Source organism: Wolffia australiana, chromosome 1 (assembly GCF_029677425.1).
Source record: "Wolffia australiana isolate 7733 chromosome 1, ASM2967742v1".
NCBI classification, from domain to species: domain Eukaryota; kingdom Viridiplantae; phylum Streptophyta; class Magnoliopsida; order Alismatales; family Araceae; genus Wolffia; species Wolffia australiana.
In genome coordinates, this window is record NC_135835.1 from 15136976 (window position 1) to 15159405 (window position 22430).

General features: G+C 41.8%; 1 protein-coding gene across 1 annotated transcript; it reads right to left on the reverse strand.

The window, feature by feature from the left end:
- Positions 1 to 19886: 19886 nt before the first annotated feature.
- Positions 19887 to 21453, reverse strand: LOC144708196 (SMAD/FHA domain-containing protein). The gene is made up of 5 exons (XM_078581405.1): positions 21132 to 21453; positions 20549 to 20613; positions 20411 to 20471; positions 20189 to 20335; positions 19887 to 20115 (listed from the first exon to the last, which is right to left on the reverse strand). The coding sequence occupies exons 1-5, from the start codon at positions 21409 to 21411 to the stop codon at positions 20006 to 20008; spliced, it is 663 nt and encodes a 220-aa protein (XP_078437531.1). The 5' UTR covers positions 21412 to 21453; the 3' UTR covers positions 19887 to 20005.
- Between the last annotated feature and the right edge of the window lie 977 nt (positions 21454 to 22430).

A 22430-nucleotide genomic window follows, 5' to 3' on the forward strand; every position in this document is an offset into this window, starting at 1 on the left:
GGTGCCACCCTAACCTGAGATAGTCTCCGGCTACACATGCCACCACCGCACAGCATGGTGCGACTAGTGTCTCGCCTCCCCTACCTCGTGCTTCTGTGTCGGCTATGACTAGTGTTTCGACCAAGCCAACCACTACCACTTCACAATGGGTGAAGTGGTAGTACCTAATAACAAGTGCCCCAAAACACTTACTCGAGTTACAGATGTACCTATTAACAACCGGTCGGGCAAAGGTAAAAAGGTTATGCCACCCCCACTGACCTTGAACTCATTTGTCCTTTTGGACTTACCAGAAGGACCCAACACATGAGACTACACGGAGATAGGGTGGGGTCGATCTAGTGCCCCGAGTCCCTCTGGATCTACGCCCTCCCGCCCCTCACCATCCCCTCGGCCTACATCCCCATGCCCCTCAACATCCTCTAGGCCTACCCCCTCCCGTCTCTCATCATCTCCTCAGCCTACATCTTCACTTTTTCCATCTCCCCCATCACTGTCTATCATCTCATTGCCTCAACCATCCCTTCGGTCCCCTCCACCAACCCACTCCCCCTCCTTGGTTGCTCCATCTCCATCCCCTCCACCCCCTTCACCTCCTCCACTACCCCACAACTTTAGGTCACCCCTGCCCGACATCCACACTCCCTACCTGATCTCCATCCATCTCATATCCCATTTGATAGGGGATGAATGCTTGACAAAACATCAAGCCTCTCTGATAACTTGCAAATTAACATGAATAATTAATGAAGTTTACATTATATTTATGTGTTTTAATGACTATATTTGCATATTATCATATTAAAATAAAGATAAATCACTTACACTTTCATTTTACTATTATTTCTATTTTTTATCATTTTTTCATGGAATTTAACCTCATTTAAGTGAAGAAATATTTTTTGCAGGGCCTTAAATATTTGGCTAAATGTTGGTAAGGGCTATTCAAATTTTTCTGGATTTTTTCCATATATTTTTATAATTTTTCGATCTCTATATAGCCAAGAAATGATGTTTATATATTTAAATAATAAATATTTAATTTATTGGGCATTTTATAATGTATTTATATATATACTAAAGGGTATCCACATCATTCGCCCGAAATTTGGCCGAACGATTGGATGATTATTATCAAATAATAAGGAGAGAGAGAAAAAAAGTCGATTATATAAAGACACCGACATGCATGTGCGTTAAGCATCGTGCATGCGGTGTCGAGTTGCCGCGTGCATTTAATGCACGCGGCAACCGACAGGCACGTACAAACAGTTTCTTTTTTTATTATTATTCATGCATGTGGCGTCGATTAATGCACGCGAAAATCAACGCCACAGTTTTTTAAAGAAGAAAACAGCGCAGGTAAGCTTACCGCTTTGTTTTTTATTATTTTCTTAAAGAATAACGCGGTCAAATATTGTGGCTCAACGAAAAGGTAAAGTGTTCTTTTGTCTTTTTATGTTTTTTTATTAGAACAGGGTGATGTGGCGTTCTCTGGATCATTCAAGCGAGGCACTCATTTCACAATGATTACGACCTTTTCAAGCACGTAAAAACGTGGCAGCGCACGATCCGAGGATGGGGAAAACGAGAAAATCAATGCCAGCCAATAGAAAAATCTGATTTTTTAAGAAAGATGAAAGTGATCCAACGGCCCAAATTTATCCTCACTAAAACCTTGATATCTTGAGATCTAGACGTCCGATTGGGCTGAAATTTTGAGGGTAGGTTCGTCTTTACCCCCTCTACAATCCAGACGGTTGGATCTTTAAATGGAGGTCTGGAAATGGGCAAAATTGACTTTTTGGAGGCTCTCTCCAAGCATTTGGCCAGGAAGGACACAAGAGGGGCTCTTGAAGTCGACAGATCTTGCTTCTGCACTCAAATTTGTAAGTCTCTGATTTGTATTTCAATCATCTTCTTGAATGATTCTAAAACGCCAAGGCATGGGCGAAATGTACATGCCCTAGAAGTTTGTTTTGAATGAAATTAGCACTTGATTTTGATTATCATTCACAATCTGATTTTTGATCCTTAATCCTACATCAATTTATAACATTTCTGCTTCATTAGATTTTTAATTCAGGGTCGGATTTTATCTTTTCCCCAAATTCTTCACTTTCTCTCTCTAGATCAATTGTCTAGTTTCTCTCTCTATATTTTTATTTTACTGTTTAGGAATTTAATTTAATATATAAAAAACCTAAAAATAAAATTTGATTCGAAAATTCATCCATCTTGAAGTCCAATTTAAAAATCCCTTTCTTGATTATTTAATTCCCAATTTTAATTCATAAAAATTGTCTTAAAATTTTATAATAATCGGGAAATTAATAATCTAAATTAATATGATTTTAAAATTGAAATATTCCTATCTTGAGCTTTCTAACCTAAATATTTAAAATCAAAATTAAGTCTTACTTGATTTGATTAATTAAAAACATTATTAAGCCTAATTAAGATTTATTCGTTGAAAAATTAATTCATCTTTGAATTAATTCATTGAAATTGGATAAAATTCTCACTTGCTGCCTCCCTGTGGTTCGACCCCTTACTTGCTCTATATTCCATATTTAGTTATTAAGGGAAATTATAAATTTTATTGTATAAGTCTAAATCCAAAATCAACGACATCTTTACGCGCATTTTTAGGCTTATCACTCTCTCCCAAGCAATGACACTTGCGGGGACACTAGTGAACTTGCTTCCACAAGCGAGGAGGACGATGCGTCCATATCTCACCTCAATAGGCAACCCTCTTACCCAGTCTCACCTCCTGTCAATTATCAATAAGCCCAAACTAGGAACAGTTGGGCTTATTGAACCGATGACTACCCCTGATAGCACACACCCCATTATGTGGAAACTTAAAATGGATCACGTCTATTACCACTCCTCGAATAAGATCTGGCTATTTTGGACATGAGACTATTTGTTGGAGCTCCTTGAAGAAGGAACCCAATATGTCACATTCGCCATTCAGTCCTCCTCAATGCCCTTACACGCTCACGATAGTCTATGCATTGCATAGGTACCTCGAGCGAGAGGCCCTTTGGGAGGAACTTGTCCAGCATATACACACCCATCCGCATCCTATCGATCTCCCCTGGTTTATAGCGGGGGATTTCAACTACCTACAAGCAGTCAATGAACGTTAGGGAGGTCAGCTGGCTAGGTTGAGATCCATGGAAACGTTCAACAACTTTCTTCATCAGCCTTCACTAGTTGAGCCCCCCCTACAGGCAAGAGATGGACGTGGTGCAATGAGCGTCAAGCATATGCACATATGTATGAACGACTTGACCGATGCTTCATAAATAGTATTGCACTAATGCAGTCCAATATTATTATCAATCTTTTACCACATTATCACTCTGATCATTCACCAATTATCCTTCTCCCGGACACGGGTATTCATATCTGCAAGCCGCCTTTTCGATTTCAAGCTATGTGACTGGAACATGAAGCTTTTCAAAGCTTTATGCATCACCACTAGCATGGCTTGATCTCAACATCACCTATGAGAACCTCAGCTAAAGATCGAGGAACCTCAATTTCCACTTGAAATGGTGGAACAAACATGTATTTGGGGATGTGCACACACCGGTCGAAGAGCTCAAGGTGAAGCTGGCAACTATAGAGCGACAGCTATAGGATGCTTGGACAAACAAAGCGGGAAGCACAAGCTTAGGCTTAGTGAACAGCTTGAGGATGCCATTCGACGACAACAGATTTTCTATCACCAGATATTGCGTATCCAATGGCTACGAGAAGGTGACAGAAACACACGTTTCATTTATGCCTTGATTCCTCACAGAGATCATCCTAATTATGAAACCTCTTAGGCATACTTACTCAAGACCCCGCCTAGCTAGCAGAAGCCGGTGTCGCATACTATAGTACACTACTTGCTTCACAACCGACTATTGTGAGTGAGGATTCTATCCCCCACTGATGTAAAATGACACGTCGAAGTCGTCGTGTCAATTTACGCCACAGAGACGTGGAGTGATATGCCAGATAAATGATATGATTAATTAAGAAATTTAACGATAATACTCATAAAACCATCGACTGGATTAATAGAAACAATCTAAATACACGAGGGTCTAGGGTTGGATGGCTCCCAATGGCCCGGTTGATCTGCACGAACACCGACAAAGAAGACTAAGCAATCACTACCCGAAGGTGTTCCAGCTTTCGTTGATGACGACACTAATCCAACACCACATATGAAGAATCACTAAAATCTCAGTAATCAAAGTGGCTAGTATTGATAATCTCATAGGTAGAGGAGCGTTGAAATTAGCACTGAAAAAGATAATTAAGTCAAAAATTGAAAAGGGAATAAGAAGGAAAGGAAAAGACCTGGTGCAAGTCCAACCCTGATGGGTCGACGGTGCAGATTAATGAGCTCTATGGAATAATTCCAATAGCTGAAATGAAGGGAATGATTTCCCCTTTGATCAACAATGATCCAATTAACGATGGTAGACCACTTCTGCAAGAGTCTAGAAACCCGAACAGAAGGAATGGACGGACCCCTTTTGGTCAACACTAAGAGGGGCGGTCAAAATGCCCGAATTGATTTAATAACCCCTTTCTTGATCGATTAGATGTCAACTAGGAGAGCACGTTCACCAGTCAACCGCGGTTAGACTCGCGATGGATCAAGTAAAAATGGTGTCAACGAAGATGCTGGAATACTCAAGGCTAGGTGTCGATCAAAGGCATACTCACGGAGGTGTCAGGTTCACAGGCGGTCAGTTGAGGCTTCTGGTGGCCATGCTGATATGCCGTGGACCAAATCCATCGGTAGAAGATTCAGAATCTTGGATCTGATCAACTGCAAAAATCAAATACAGACCCCACTTGACATAGAAGATTTCAGATCTCGGCAGAAGCCTTTGTCATTCTATTAATCAGTGGAAGGCGAAGATCAGCAACTATTGACCATCTTTAAGAGTCATCCCAACTGAAGAAGACAAGGGTTCTGTTGATTTCAATATCGAAAGCAAACAAGGAAGAGAACCTTTATGTGAAGCCAATGTAAGAACAAAGATTGATAATTTCAGTCTCTGAATCACCGTCAAACTTTCTTGACGAACAAAACACTTTTCCACACACTAAGAACATAAAAAAATGGAGATCACCAAAATAGGGGGAAACATTTTGATCTCTTCTCCTTTCACAACAGCGAATCGATGGAAATATTGGGGACGACGACTGTTGTTCTCTCTTGTAATTGCTCTTTCGATGGATCTGCATTGGAATGGATTCACCAAATAGCATAAAGAGTTGAACAAGAACACAACCTTTTTTTTTATGTTCAAAATGCCAATTCTAAGAAGGTTTGGGAATCGACAACTTTCTTCTAGTCGGTAACTGGTCCTTTTGATAGATCAAATGTGGGACCCACCCAAGATGAGAGAAAAAAAGAGGGAAGAAAACACAACTCAAATTTTGGTTTTTCCCAAATGCCAATCTAGTTCTCCATTAAGGCTTCCCCCCTTTATAGAAGTAGATGCCTTAATTTGCCATTAGGGAAAAGGTCCAAGTGAGAGACCTTCCCCTATTGAGCCAATTAAAAAAAACATTACATCAAAGTAAAACAAGGCCTAAACAGGTGGCCCCTTTAAAAGTCATTACACATATTGAAATGCTTGAAATAAGATGCATGATTTACCCGATCGATTGTCAAGCCGTGTACTTGAAGGTAGGGTTCTTCGCGTCGACTCTGGAGTCACATCGCGGTTGATGGCGGGCTTGAATAGGAGCTTCTCAATGGTGCTCCATCACCCACTTGGTGACTGACCAGGAAAATACCCTACTTACGGCCCTTCTAACGCGAGCAGAGATCAAGGAGGTGGTCTTCTCTTTTAGTTGGAACAAGGCAAGACCGAATGTGTTTTTTGCGGAGTTCTACATTGCATGTTGGGACATTGATGCTAGACGTCATCAATGACGTCGTTCGGTTGGGTATCGAGACGTTGCTTTGATACCAATTTGATACTGGACGTCGTCAATGACGTCGTCCAGTCGGGTATCAAGACGATGCTCTGATACCAAAATGATGTAGGACGACGTCGGTGACATCATCCCGAGGGTACCGAGTTGATGCTCTGATACCGGGTTTAATGCGGGCTTTGTCAATGTCATCGTCCGTTGGTGTGGACCTACGGAGATGCATTACGTGATGCGATGCAATCCTAGGTGAGTGTATGTGCAGGCCCCGACTCATGGGGTTCGCCTGGCTCCATATTTTCAGGGCGGGCGACCGATGGCGGTGACGGTGACCTCCTGACCCTCGTCAGAGAGACAAAGTCTACGCCGTCGGACCGGACTGAGTCTGTGGGTGCTCTAACTTAACGGACGGGCTCGAACCATACCTAGTGAAGACACTCTTTGAATGCTCATGTGTCTGTTAATACTCTCACCTTCTCTATCCCGAGTGCGGTGGAGTGCAATCAAATGGTATACGAAAATAGATAATTAATGAGCGAGCTAGAGGAGCGAGGTACCTCTTGGCAACTTCATCCTGGAGTCATACATCTGTGTCGATGTAGAGATACCGGTAGACGGGGTTGGTGGATTTGTGCCAGAGGGGGCACGGCATCGCTCGACTGGCGGCATGGCGCGGCTCAAGAGCAGTGATGCAGGGCAGAGTTGGGAGGGCAGGGCCGTAGAGCACGGGGGGCAACGGCGAGAGCAGCGATGGTGGGGACGGCTAGGCAGCACTGGGGTGGCATGATGGCGGCACAAGCGGTGGCTGGTGTGGCGGTGCAGCACCCGACAGATGCACGGGCCGCAGTGGCGGCATATGTGCAAGCGCGGGCGTGACGGCGATGCCCAGTGGAGGCACTGGGTGCAGCTTTGGTGGCATCCGACGGAGGCACAGGGTGCATTGACAGCGTGAGCGGTGACGGTGCGGATGATGAGGTGGCACTACAGCGGTGCGACGGTGGCGCGAGTGACGAAAGCAACGACGACGACATGAGTGTTGCCTGGTGGAGACGTGGGCGCAACGGTGCGAGCGGGGATGACACCTGAAAGACGCGCGGACCGCAGTGGCGGTGCCTGGTGAAGGCGCGGGCGTGACAGCGGTGCCCGGCGGAGGCGCGGGGCTCAACTTTGGTGGCCTCCGACGGAGTCACAAGGTGCATCGACAGCGTGAGCAATGACGGCGCATGCGACGAGGTGGCACTACAGCAGTGCGACAATGTTGCAAGTGACGACAACAATGATGATGACATGAGCGACGGTGCGACGGTGCGAGCGGTGGCGGATCCGCAACGGCTGAGGCTTGATGGTGGCAGCCACGTCCTTACGGCATCGACGGCCTATCAGCCATAGTGACGGACCCGCGGCAATGGAAGATCCACGGCAACCGTGGCGACGGATCGATAGTGTAATTGGGAACATCTGTGGAAACCGTGCACCATGGGCGTGGAGGAGTAGGATTTGAGTGTAATTGGGAAATTTATGCTCTCTCCACACCTATAAACGCTGATAAACAAACCAATTCACATATAAAATTCCCCCTAGGTGGCGTCTAGGGCACGGCACGATCGGTCTACAGGCACAACCGCAAGGTTGGACGTACCCGGCACAGTGTATTTTGCTAATTAGAAAAAAAAGAGAAGTACGGCCGGAAACCTACTGACCCTGGATGATAGTCCATGTAATTGACGCGAGGGGTCTTGGTAACAGACGGGCTCCCAATGGCTCGGATGATCGTTGGAAGACCAACAGAGTGGGGAACAATCACTGTCCGTTAGCATCCATGACTGTCGCCGAGAACAATGCAGATCTGAAACTAAGAAATAAAAGTTCCTAACACATTTTTTGTTGCCTAGTCCTACGACTGGAAAAGTCTCAACAGAGAAGCAGACGAGGATGGCACTGAAAAATGTAATAATACTGTAAGAGGGGAAGATGAAGTGACCTTTGCATTATGATCTCATCATATTACTAAGTCATATCACGTATTCATGTACTTTATTATAAGCATCACACATGCATTGTAATGAATACATTGTATTAATCAATTTGATTCATGTCATGGTTATGTGAGACACTAAAGAAGTCTTGAGGAAAAACGATTGCAATTTGACTCTGACTTACGAGTTTTTAAATACGAAATTACAAGCAGACTTATTTTGGGTGTAGCAAGAAGTTCACGAAGTTGATTGAATGGTCAAGATAGGATTTTCTTCCCCTAGTATAAGAGACATCTCAAGGAAGACTATGTGATGAAGTCATTGGCCAAAGCAGTGGAATATTAGAGGAGAGTTCTACAATGATTTCTGAATGTATCAATATTAACTTGGATGACTGATTAGGGTTTGAAACTTGACCACACCTTAAGTCATCCTGGGAGTATCAAGCTGATGTCGGACCATACATGCATGGTAACTGATGAAAGGCATGACCCACAAGTGGGTCAATACAATCCTTTGTATCTTCTATAGAACAAAGTGTGGCTGATGGAGGACGATCCAGTCGACCGAGCTCCAACCTGTCACTAGCCACCTCGCAGAGTCTGAGCCGACGTGAAGAACCCCCACTTCAACTATCAGGCTTGAGAAGCGGCATCGTCATCTTGTTTTGTATCATGTGTCTTTATGTAATTTTCTTTTTCGTCATCTTTGAACTATCGGGAGGCCCCTCCTACGTGAGTACCGACCTCCTGTGTGTGTTTTTATCTTAATTATGTTAGTTGACATCTTTAGGGGGAGGAAGTCCATGTTGGGCTTCTTCTCCTCCTAAAGAGCCCTTTTAAGGGGAAGCCCAACAATCTTTCCCCTTAAAAGGGAGCCCAATTAGGCATCCCACAACTGTCCCTCTTCCTATATAAAGAAGAGGGAGGGGTGGACGTGGGGAAGAAGGGAGTGAATTTGCTTTGTTGAGAAGGTTCTTTAAGTGCGCCCTCTAGTCGATCGGCCGATAGGGCCTCTATTGCCTGAAGTCTTGCACAGTTGGCATAAGACGTCGACATTGTCTAGAAAATTGATCAACCAGTCGAAGAAGAGAAAAATAAAGAAAGGCAACCCGACCAAGGGGCCGAGCTTTCCAATTTATGGGGGAGGAGCTACGCTTCATCTCATCCTCCATCGATTGATCGTCTGCAGAAATAACAAATGCCTATTCAAATTTCAACCACTGATGACGACAATATGCTGCTACTAAATGGTTGTCGTTGGAGGTTCCGGAACTTTTCAAGGCGACATTTTCTTTGTGATCTCCGTTCGCAGATGCCACTTGGTCTCTCCCTCTTGCTTAGGTCATAGACCCTGCTATGGTTGTCAGTTCACCTTTTTTGATCTGACCGCCGAGTCTCCCTTGATGATCAAGACTTAGCTACAATCGTTGTATCAGCATGTGGGTCATGTATTTAACAATCACCGGCAACATTGTCCAGTGCTTAGCCAATTTACTACAACTCGTGGAAGTCAGCCAGCTCTCCTTCCATCTTTCCATAGGTGTTTGACGGCATCGTCCCATAACGGACCCTGCTACCTGCTTCAGTCAATCCACGTGAATGCCCAGTCCAACGATCATTGATTATTGAAACCGCAACTGAGCTGCCACCCGGTTGTGTGTGCTGGTTATAGACTTCTAACCATCTCCTACTCGCGTTGATGAACGGTTGTTGTGGTTCCTAACCCCTCCTATTGTTGATCAATTTTTTGGCCTATTCTGCGCACCCCGTCGAACCCATAGGTCATATGTTTCTTCTTCTTCTTTACCGTGTTATTTATTTCTTTCAGTGCCGATCTCTAAATTGTTCATTGCCACGAAAGAGTTTAAAGTTTGATTATAGGTTTAGCCAAAGTTCACGATAGAGAATTGTCTTGGTCGGTATTAGATCCGGTCACTCTCTTGATAGTGTGGACATTCTGGGATGAAGAACGTCCCCCACTACGTTGTCCCTTCGATTCGATCTCGTGGATCATTGGGAGCTCGACCGTGTCAAAACCCATCACGTGTCATCAATTTACTACATCTCGTATCATCTGACTTCTGCCTTACTTCTCATTGATTCTTTAAAACATACATGTCATTTACATCGCATGGCATCGTGATTTGGGCCTAACACGTTCCGTCTTTTAACGGCATTCATGTTACGTCAGTGGCTTGGTAGCTCACAAGATAGAGACTCAAATTATTGATTAGGTTAAACTGCTCCTCCTTAATTAACCTATATGATCATATATGTATAATTAATTTGGAAAACCAATAAAGGTTATTGGCCCATTGGAGCTATAAACTAAACTAGTATGTGGGCCTAGATAATCCTCACACGCAAATGGTCTTTTGGACACCTAAATCAAAGTCACCCAGGCTAGACGTCCTAAGGGTCCTCCTTTTTCTCCCTTCTTCATTTGTCTCCTCTTCATTCACGATGCAATCAACGACATAACGACGATGGTGGAATGTGAATAGGGCATATCAAGGTGCCAGGGATTTTTTAGAAGCTGCTCACTCAAGAAGCTTAAAATGTCTCAATTGATGATCCAAGAAATGACATGATTGACTTGTGCTCACATGATTTCATAAATAGTGTTTAATGATGTTTTGATTCTGTCACATTATTACATTGTATGATTCACTATGATTCCATCTAAATTAAGGCAACAGAACCTAAATCACCTCCTTTTGGGGAATGAGAAGGACCCTTGGATGGCCTAGCCCTTCTCACATGTTGGAATCTGATGCATGGATGGCAGAGAATGGAAGCCAAGGCTAGAGTGTCGCATCTACATCAAGCCATATGTTTGCCTTCATAGGATCTCTAATTATTTGAATTAATTTCTAGCCATAGAACATTTTACTTTTGGTACATCCCACCTCATAAAAAACCATCCTCATTAGCAGACATCCCCATCAGCAAATGGAATTTCGATTAACCTCTAGCATGGTCCAGTCAACCTCGTCAGAGTTTATGACCAATGGGAACCTACAAGCAAAAAAATAAGCATCACCGATATAGTTTAAATCTCACGATGTTATCTTCTTAAATAAGATTGATTGGAGGATATTATTTCCCAAATAGTAAGTCGATGTAATGTAGTGCAGACTTTGGACTGGGTAGGCTCGAAGTCTTGTCATTTTATTCTATCTAATTTTTACCAGCCCAATCCGCACTAAAACTTAAAACATAAATGTGTTAATCCCATGTCATAAAAATAAAAAATAAAATGATTTTATTAATAATGAACACATATTTAAATTGAATTTCAATACCCTCTTCCCCCACGTGCACAAGTTGTGCACCATCTTTTACTCAGTCTACTGTGGGGTCAATTTACCTAGGTTTTTTTAGGTGTTATGTTCCTGTGTTGGTTTTACTTTAACTGCTTGTGTTTTAGAGCTCGCAGGCTGCTAGCAGGCTTGTGCAAATATGCGTTCTGGTTGTTGGCTTGACTGTTCTACTCTTTGTCTCCTACAACTGGTTTTAACGCTACTACGCCTAGCTAGCTCTGCCACTAGGCACCACAACCATAACTCATTTGTATTGCTCTTTATTTTTATTATTTACTTTAAATTAAACATTTCAAAATAAAGAAGACACTCAAGAGAAGAATTAATTCCATAACCTTTTCCACCTCTTAAAGTCATAATATTTATTTATTGGGACTATAAATCATGTAAAATTCATAATAAATGTATAATTTTTTAAAATGGTCCAATTAATACATAAAATTAGTTTCCCATAAAAATATAAATAATATCGATATAATGCATCAAGGTAGCCTAAAATGTGTCTGAATCCACGCATCAAAGTAGAGCCATTTGACGCCAAACCATACGAGAAGAATAACATAATCTAAACCCACATATATGGTAAGTATGGATAATATTTTGTCAATTATTGTAGAGAAACTAAAGATAGAAGGTGGGTGCTCTTTAGAGAAAAAGTTTGTTTAGTTGATCCATATACATCTCTGAATGGTATTACAACTTAAGGTCAATCAGGTTTATTAATGTCATGGTCATATAAGTGGTCATTTTTACTTGAGATGGCAAGGACATAGTTTTCTCGGACAGCTATATTTTTACTAAGATGTATGAGTTTTTTAAGCACATGATTCATACATGTCTTAGCTCGGACGTTGCAAGATGTTCACTAAGTTGATTGAGTGGTCAATATGGGATTGTCCGCCTTCAATATAGGAGGAGTTTGACTCAAGGAAGAAGACATTAAGTCCATTGCCAAGTTAGTGGAGATGTTGGATAAGTCGTTCTCAAATTATAATAAAGGAATTACAAATATATGGTGAACAGAGATAATAAAGGTTTCCATGAAAGAGTCATTCTATCAGGAAATGTGGTTATCTAACATTTACGGAATATTTTTATATAAATTCATGGCTTCCACTTCATGGAAAGGTTTTTTAGCATTCAAGAAAGGACAAAAACCTAATAATGTGATGAGTGACACTCTCAAATTTATCTTTGTTGGGGATCAAGTACAACAATAACACCTCATAAAAATGCACTCCAAAGCACGTCTTGTGCATCACTACTCACCGCAGACTGCAAGATATGGGGAACACCACCAATGTTGTTGGAACTATCTCAGAACCATGTGTTCTATGAACCTGGTATTCAGTTAGTGGGATGGCACATCAGACCATAATGCATGTTTTCAAGCATGACAAAAATCTTGATGTGCATTCAAAAGTTAAAACTCAACTAATATATAGCTTTTGAATTTCTTTATGTGGTTTGTAAAGGATAAGATAATGATTTAAGAACTTCTCAAAGGAACTACTAAGTATGGGCTTTACCTCCGAGACTCTTGTCAAAGAAATACATATACATTTCCTGGAGAATAAACTAAACCTGAAATATGTCATACTCAGTTATGTAAATATTATCTCACTTTTTAAAACATTATGTGAAACTGTTATCACTTCACTAAATCCCATTAGCTAGCTTATTTACCTATCCAGCAGAAAATCAGTAAAATCCTTACTTTATAAGGGTTGATTAGGCAGGAGGATTGAATTTTTTTTGTCCAACTTCCATACATGGTGAATGTAAAATTTATAAATTTTAGACTCCACCATTAATATTTTTCCCTTAATAGACTCCACCATCAAAATTTTAGAGTTTTATATATATCAACATATATCTCTAGATTATCCATTAGAAGAGAAAGAAAAACTCATCAGTAATCATGATAGCAAGAGCATTTTAGAAAAAAATATTAAAATTTAAGAATCTAGAGAAGGATTCAAAATAAGGTTACAAAACATGAAGAATATGATCCCTATGCTTAATTGGGGACAAAATCTTATAGGAAGCCTGCACTATATCACCAAGATAGTAAGTAGGCCCTAAGGGGTAAACTAAATAAGGTTACATTTTTAAACATCAAAGTGGCGTAAAAAAACTTATGTCTCTTGGAATAAAGTGGAATTCAAAACGACAGCGCAACACTTTTGGATAATAAACTTTTGAAAAGACTAAGAAATCAATGACTGCATAAAATCAAGAACGTGAAACTTACAAGATAAATAGCATAAACTCATTACATACAAGTATGAATCCATGCTTCACTTTGGAAGTATCACCAAATAAAATTTTCTATGAACTTATGGATTCCTAAATCCATCAGTGATAATCATGTCATCACTAATGAATATCCATGCATCTGACTAAAACCCAAAACTTTTTGTTACAAAACCTAGATTCTATCTCATTTTTATTTCTTTTGTGTGGTGCTCCACGATAAGAGAATGATGATTTTCCCTTCAGTATTTTTTTAATGTTAGGTGTATTAGTATGGATATAACTAGAGACCATAGCATCGTAATCACCAATAGAGAGGGTCTCAACCATGTTCGGTGGGTGGTTGGAAAGTTTGGTTGGTTTTATTCAAATCATTCAACTCTTCCTTAGCCCATCATAGTAAAGAGTCACCTCCCCGACCGCATAGTGTCTGGGTTAAAACAAAGTCTTGACCATAGGGAGAAGGTTTCGTAATATTTTTAATGGTTCTATGTCCAAAATTTTCATGCAGGTAAAAAAAAAATGACCGACATGAAAGATGTGTAATTTGAGGTTGCCCTTTTAAATCCCATATTTTTCATATTTTTTCGTCATTAAATTTAGTAAAATAAACTCATCAATTGTGGCTCTCCCATGGGGGCCCTGTGCTCATCTTTAATATTGCGGTGGGAGCATATTTGGGTGATAGGCAGTTCAAATTCAAATTTATGTCCTACATTTGAAGCTTTCACCACCCCATGCCAAAATCATGGCCAATGTGGGTGAGCTTTTATCCCAAGTGCATGATGATGTCTGCCACTAAAAAAGAGACGATAACAAATAATGTATAAATACAGAGATATCACCTCCTTCATCTCGTGTAAGTGAATAGGCCATCTAATCCTTCAGACTGATACATTATACTCAATGCTCTGTAAAAGTATGGGGTGAGTAAACTCTTTATAAACTTATTTTATAAAAGATCAGTTGCATTCAAGAAGAAGATTACGTCTGCAGAAACAATCATGCTTCTATTCATTAGCAATACCAAGGTCAATAGAGTATATGGCTTGTGTTCCCTTAATGTGAGTTAATAACTTATAGGGGTTCTAAGAACAAAAAATCATTATCATCTATTAGACACTGGTCTACTTCTCAAACCTACTTTTTCTCATCTTCACATAATTTGGTCCACAATTCCTTGCACATTATCACAAGTTTTAGTGCATGTGTCATTCCTTCAGAAAATATTGTTACTTACAAAGTGAGCTCCTTCAATTACAAAACCTTCCCAAGGAATAATATACATGTCTTAAAATGCAACACATGGGCTGAATAATTATCATTTATCATATAAATAATATTACTTGTAAATGCCCAGTTTTAATAAATCCATAAAATCAAAGGAAACAAATATAAATCTTATATTACCCTATCGAATAGATTCGTGCATGCGAAACTTCGACCCATCTATTTTAAAGTGATATACTTAAACCCATCTACATTGCACCATCCTAAGTAGTGGATGGTATATTTTGTTTTAGACTTGATTTGAGGTGAATTATTCTTGGTAAAGTTACCAATATAGTACCTCAAGCGTCGATATCCCTGTTAATGGTCACAAACAAGACTAACATATATACTGAGGGAATTCTCCTGGGCCTTGAAGTAAAGTGGATACTTTTAACACAGACCATGAAGTTACTTCGAGGTTATATACTCGTATAACCTCTATATATTCAACTCATGGGATAATTAAATAACTCCTAGGGCTTATTATATTCATATCTTGATAAAGGACTTTCAACAAATCAGTAAAGGGAATATGATCACTGAAATTAATATTTTGCATGTATATTACATTTCTTATCAATTCTTGCATTTCATCTTATACTTTTTAAGATTATTTTTACATTAAATTGTGTCATAATTTTATTAGTTTATGATCAGTACATATTAAATGTTGTGCATGAAATTTAAAAATGGTATTTATTTCTTGAAGAATTATTTTAAAGGTGGATTATATGTTTTAAAGAATTACTAGGTTTATTTTCAGGTGAGCTTTCTAGGTTAAAGTGTTGGGAAATTTTGGGGCTTCGATCGACAGAATTTGAACTCGATTCCACAACATAATAGAATCAAACATTTAATTGAAAACAATTCTGATGGAAAAACCAAAACATCACGTTTGCATAGATTGGAGAAGGCATTTCTTGGTTCCTCATGTCAGCATCTTGAAGAGGTTCAGATATCTAGCCTCTAGACATATCCACACGATATTCAGATCTCTGGATCACCTCTTCTATATATCTTCAGCTCTTTGGAAATCCCATATCCTCTTCAACCAGTCCTCATTGGAAGCAAAACTCAAGGAAGAGGAAGAGAAGAAAGAGGGGGGAACTCAAACTAACTCGCTTGGATATCAAATAAAGGTTCCCCTCGATGCAGGCAAAACAAATTGTTAATATCAGTGTCATTGTAAATTTAGTTTTCCTGAATCAAATAATTTTGTAATTATAGAAAACTCACATTAATATGTACACTAGGAGTGAGGTCATCCCCATAGAGACTGGTCTTTAACTAGATCATCTTCCATAAGTCAATCTCCACTAATAATGAGGGCATCTGATCCCGTCTACACCACATAATCACCTTCACAGGCTAGTTCAAGCATCCGAGCAGGGAAGAATTGGAATCCCTTAATTAGAGACTCATGGGTCATAGTCAGAAACACAAACACCAATTCACAAAGCATCTTCGGTGCCTCAATTTTCATGGACCACTAACACAAATATGACACGAATCAACCTAATTGATCATAAGTATCATAAAATTCAAATATGCATAAGGACCGATTTAGTGAACTCTTTGCCCAAGGAGAACCTTCTATTTACCCTTGATGTCTCCACACTAATGAATATGGTATCGGCCATACGCATAATATGAGTGGGACTAGATAGCGTTGTTCTATCCAGACACTTTGATGTCCTTCTCGAGTCTTTTGAATAGGAATGTTTAGAACACATGTTTAAAGGTTAGTGATCTTTTTATTATGGTCTCATTACAATCCTTTTAGTCATTACATGTATTCATCGACTTCACTTATATGCATCACATGTGCATTATAATGAATTTATATTGCGTCGATAAATATGTATTGAGATGTCGAATGTACGATTGGCTTTTAAGCCACACATATTTCATAAAGATCACAGGAGAAGGCTAGTAGGTTATAAGGGTGCAGGCTAATTGATGGAGCAGGAGATCCCACTCCATCAAGGACGACGTCAAAGTCCATGTCATCGCTGGCGACAGCTGCCAGCTTGAGCTCCGCCAGAGCGAAGCGTCAAGAGGAAGGCGAAGGTACTTAAGTGATTTCAATTTTTGGGCCATATCCCCACGCACTGCCTTTCCTTTTCCTCGTTGAACCATTGTTTTATATGTGTTTTATTTTTGTTGTTTCAAGAGGGGGCCCTATGCTGATGGGCCCCCTCTCATGGACCTTTTGTTTGGGCTCATCACCATCCGTATATAAGTGATGGAGGGAGTGCCCTAGTTTTTTAAGTCTAGTTGAATTTTTGGAAAAGGGATCGTTCATGATGGTGAGAGAAAGAAGAGGCGGAAGAAAGGGGAGGAGGAGAAGAAAAAAGGAAGGAGGAGAGAGTGCCACCATTGCCTTCCATCGTACGCCATTGTCGCATCGCCGCTGCCTTCCACTGGATGCCGCCATCGCGCCGCCGTCAATCGCGTTGCTTTCTGCACAGCGCTGAATCACCGTCGCGCTGTCACCGCGCGAACCCGCGTGGCCGTGCTGCCGCAATGGTGCAGCTGTCACCGCCAGGCGCCGCCGTCGCGCCCCCACCCACACCACCGCTTGAGGAGCCGCCGCCATGCCGTTGCTCGCCGCTTCCCTCATCGCCACGCAAATTCCCGCGACGTTGCACCACTGCCAGCGGTGCAGCCGCCGCCGTTGCGCCGCTGCCCATGCCATTTCCACCGTGCCACCCCCCGTGCTGACGCCGATGACACCGCCGTGCCGCCGCCTGTGTCATCACTCACGATGCCATTGTCGCCGCCCGCGTCACCGCCGTTCGCACCACCCCTACGCCCCTACCAAGCTGCCTTAGTCGCCTGTCTCTGTCGCCGAAGCACCTTTGCCTCGCCTCCCCCCCTCCTACGGCACGACTCCTGAGCCGCATCACACCAAGAGTTGAGCGATGTTGTGCCCATCTCTGGCACAGCTCCACCGATCCCACCCACCGGTTCCCGGGCCATAGAGGTACATCGCTCCCCTCACCCCGCTCGTTAATTTATCTTTTGTCATATATCTTTCGATTGTACTCGACCGCCATTGGGTTAGAGTAGGTGAGCAGATAAACAAACACGAGAGAATCTACCGACTAGCTTCCCTAGGTACGGGCCGAGCCCATCTTTTGTGTGAGAGCACCCATGGACTCGGTCCATTCGGCGCCGAAGACACCGTTGTCGCTCCGATGAGGGTCAGGAGGTCCCTGTCACTGTCGTCGGTCGCCTGCCCCGTAGCCCGAAGCTTGGCGAACCCCACGAGTCGGGCCTACACGTACATCCGCCTAGGAGTCTTCGCATCACGTAGTCACATCTCCGTAGATCCATACCCGACCGGACGAGGTCCGGCATCAACCCGATATCCAAGCATCATCTCGATATCATTAATAAGCCAGGGAATCAAATTAATGTACGCCATCTTGGTGATGTAGACTAAGCCGAGCAAACTCAATCTGCAATGAGTCAACCCACGTATAAGATTGTGAGGTTAGTTGCCGAAAAATATACTCATACATGGTGACTCCTAGTGTCTGCTCAAAATCAGATTGCTAATGCCTACTTTGTAAAGTTTCATATCCCTATTTCCTCTCGGCCCAGCGATATATCATATAATAAACCTACGTTAGAAATCAAATATTGAAATGAATCCATTGAGTCCAAGGCTTGCAAATTGACAAATAATCAGAGGTGAATTTACTAAGAGAATCAATGGCTCAACATTGATTGAGAATAGTTTATGTTTATGTTTTATTGTGAACCATCATTTATCTTAGAAACCAATTAGACTAGTAGTCATGCAAAAAATCTGCTCTCTGTTATTTCGACCTCCTGATCTTGCGATCCATTAGATGACCTCCAACCGAGCATTTAAGTTTCGCATATCAATTTGATTACCTTACAAACATGTATTCATGTCATCCAATCTTAAAAATTGCATGAAATGATCAAGATTTAGCCAATGTCCATGCGGATCGACGTCAACTTGCCATCAAGAAAGAGCCGTTATTTCTTACAGCGATTGAGAATTATAAATATGAATGTATACCTAAATTTCACAACAGTTAATGAAAAATGAATTCAACCATCAGTGTGTACCCATTAGTAATAAACTTGTTCAATAGCTTTTATACTCATGTGGGCTTAAAATAGAACAGATCATATGCCCAAAAGATAGGTAACATTCAGCATTGGTCACATTGATTTTAACATAGTTGATTTTGACATTACATTTGGAGCCAAATTTCAAATTGGGACTAGACTAGAATCAGACACATCAATTATCAAATGAATACGTATTAGAAAATTATTGAACCGATAATTGGAGCGAAATTCCCAAATTGGATTACAATGGGAGTGGAGAAAGTTGCGCGTATGGGTCCATGGGTGTGGTCGACTCTATTGCTTCAGAATTTTAATTTTTTTATTTTTATATTCTGGCCTCATGAAAAGGAACATTATCTCTTCTCTCTGTTTGGCCTTTTCTCACATTGCGAGGTTGGCAGTCCTGCATCTGATTGTCTCGCTAAGCATTGGCCTTGGCACTTGCTCAATGTGAAGTAACCTTCTCAAACGCACATCAAAAGTTTCGTCTCCAAACAGTAAGAGGATGTGCTTTGACAGCTAACCAAACACGATCTATATGGGGACTCAATCCTTTTGCTCATGCAGTTTGGGAAGCCAAAGCGTAAAAGACTTACAAAATCGCCCACGTACATATCTCTCTCTCTCTCTCTCTCTCTCTCTCTCTATATATATATATATATATATATATATATATATATATATATATATATCTATCTATCTATCTATCTCCCCCTCTCTCCATCTATCTATCTATCTCTCTCTATCTATCTATCTATCTCTCTTTACAAATACATACATATAAATATCTCTAATTTTCACTTTCTCTCTCCATATATATACACTTATGTATCTATCTCTAACTAACTTTCTTTCTTTCTTTATATCTCCCTATCTTTCTTTATATTTATATATCTCTCTCACCACGATATTGGTCTTTTTTACCGCTCCTTTTCTATCTCTACGACACGCCCAGAAGGTTACCCGATCAGACAAGTATCTCCAGGCAGGCATGCAGAAAAATTGCACGGAAAAAAGGGAAAAGGGTCAACGCAACTAGATCGATGCACATTACGCGCACCATCTTTAGCTTGATGCCGCAGTCTGCGGAGCTCCGGTTTCAATCCTTGAAAGTTGAAACCGCAGATTCGACCTCTGCGACTGAAGATTCGGCCTCAGCTTTTTCCTCTTGAAGCTTAGAGACGAGGAACATGGCCAAATGGGTATCCCCTGCCCCAGAATAGAAGTTACTTTATCGATAAAGCTACCACAAAAGAAGAAGTCTTGACTTAAGTACGCGTACCGAAGGTGATACGGCTGCCAGGTGGTGCTGAATAGACTCTCCCGGGCCTTAGCCTGATTTCGTCGATGAAAGTTCCATTTGTGCTGTCTAAGTCGGTGACCAGAAGAAGCCCATCTCTCTTCTCCAGCCGCGCGTGGATGCCAGAAACTGACCAAAGTAGAAATCGTTCAGACACGGGTAGAAAACATATGCACGTTAAGAGATCATGATGAGTAAGATTACCTGTGGCGACGGCGATAACCGTGTCTACCTTTTCAGGAAGGCGACCGACTGTCACCACATCCTGAGATAGAGTATTTCTATGTTGGGTAGTATCCCATCAAAGGAGGCAACTAGTCGGGAGAAGTGAGACGCGCTTACTGAAACAATCTCGAACGCGCTTGGCATTGGTACTCGAAATCCAATGTGTCTTGTGTCCCCATCGCCTGAACGACAATGAGCATGAGAGACACGGGAGAAAATTAGTTTTAATCGAAAAATCACTATCCCTTGATGTGCAACTAATGAGTCTAAGATCGTCAGTTCGAATGATTTCTTATCAAATTATTGAAACAAACAGAGGGAAAGTGAAATATGGAAAACATTTTCAGGGGGCCCCAGTGCGAGATCAGAAGCATACATTCATATGTTAAAGTAGGAAATATCAGAAGGCATTATCTTCTTCCAACCAATTCCAACCAAACAGACCACCAGAATGAGAAGCCTCGGCATGAAAGAAACGTTCAACATGAATAACTCAAGCAATAATCCAACCGAAGAGCAAAAAAAGAATCAGAATCATAAATTCATAAGTTCTGGTCTGATGAATATTCCAAAATGTCAAAACATTTTCAGCGGCCGAAGAAATGGGTGAGGTAACCAGGAAAAGAGATGTCTTTCCACCAATCCCCACAAACAGATGGCCTCGCCAAGGAAGAACTGCTATACAAGAAGGCAATCTCACCCACGGGTTCCAGAAGCCACCTCTCAGAATCCTTCGGCGCTGCTTCAGCATCGGAAGAATTCGCAACAGAGACACTTGTAAGCCCGCGCAGGCCCCCTATTCTGGCTTTGGGATTTCTACCCAATTGCATCCCTGAACAGGAACATTCGAGACAGATCGGTGCAATCTTCGGAGAAAAATATGAAACCGCAACGGAAGGGAGAGAGATCGGCCGTAGAGACCACCCATTTCCATGACTCTGAGGGAGCGCCGCCGCTGTAGCCGGTGCTGTCGCCGCCATGGGGGTTCACTCGGAAGACGAAGATCATCAGATAACTTATGGATAATGGCCGGGCCCAAAATGTCCCGGCTGGGCCTCCAGCTAGCTCCTCCCATGGCCACACGTTATCGTTGAAGATCTTTTCATAGATAATGGGCAAATCTTCACAAATGGGCCTCCAAATCCGAAAGAACAGAGGCCCATCCATCGAAAGGCATAGAATTAACACTCGGAAGGACGAAGATCTAGCAGTTCGTTTCTCCATTACGTAGTTTCATTAACGATGTACGGCACTGTTCTTTCTCGTTTAGGGTTTTCTCCTGGAAGGATGCAGAGATGCGAATTGCGAAGCCTTCTTCTTGTACCGCCCTGACAGACGCCGGCAACGGCATGGGCGGCGAACAAGATCCGATTTTGACTGCGCGGGTCTGGCAAAGGGGACGTGGGAAATTGTGGGTCGTGCGCCATTTGACCGGGTGTTTCCTTTTTTTTTTGCTTTTTTTGACCGGATATTTCGCCTTCCAATAGCTCTTAACTCTTGGTCTGGTATGAAGCTTGAAGACGCGAGGATGTAGATTCCTTTGTGCTGATTTTTTTTTTTCTTGTAAACTATGCCCGTCGTCAGAAAAAATGGGTGGAAGTCATTGGACCAGAGTTGGAGATGACAAATTGACGGGAATGGTTGATGCCGGGTCGTCGAAAGAGATTGAGAAGGATAGAGAGATGGTCAGGGAGAACGGGAGAGGACACGTCTGCGCCTCAGTGGTCGGATTTATCTTCCAAGCCCTCATAGTGTCCCTACAATCGATTCCCGTGGGCTAACTTTCTTGTCTTACAGCCATCCTCTCTCGCAGATGATACCAAGATGCATAGATGGTTGACTGACAGATTCTTAGGCATAACATACATGCCTACTTGTAGACAGAAAGATACACAAATAGAAAATGTAAATCAATAGAGTCCCATGAGCACATGGGAAGGGAATAGTAGCGATGTAACTTAGAAATGGGAAAAGGAAAAGAGAGATAAATAGGTTATAC

What these genes read in the sequence shown, in the direction of transcription:
- LOC144708196 (XM_078581405.1), bottom strand. Translation starts at nt 21,411, where the DNA reads ATGGCGGCGACAGCACCGGCTACAGCGGCGGCGCTCCCTCAGAGTCAT. An exon ending in GTGGCTTCTGGAACCCGTGG is followed by an intron (nt 20,614 to 21,131) that starts GTGAGATTGCCT and finishes ATTGTCGTTCAG; the next exon opens with GCGATGGGGACACAAGACAC. An exon ending in GGTTATCGCCGTCGCCACAG is followed by an intron (nt 20,336 to 20,410) that starts GTAATCTTACTC and finishes TACTTTGGTCAG; the next exon opens with TTTCTGGCATCCACGCGCGG.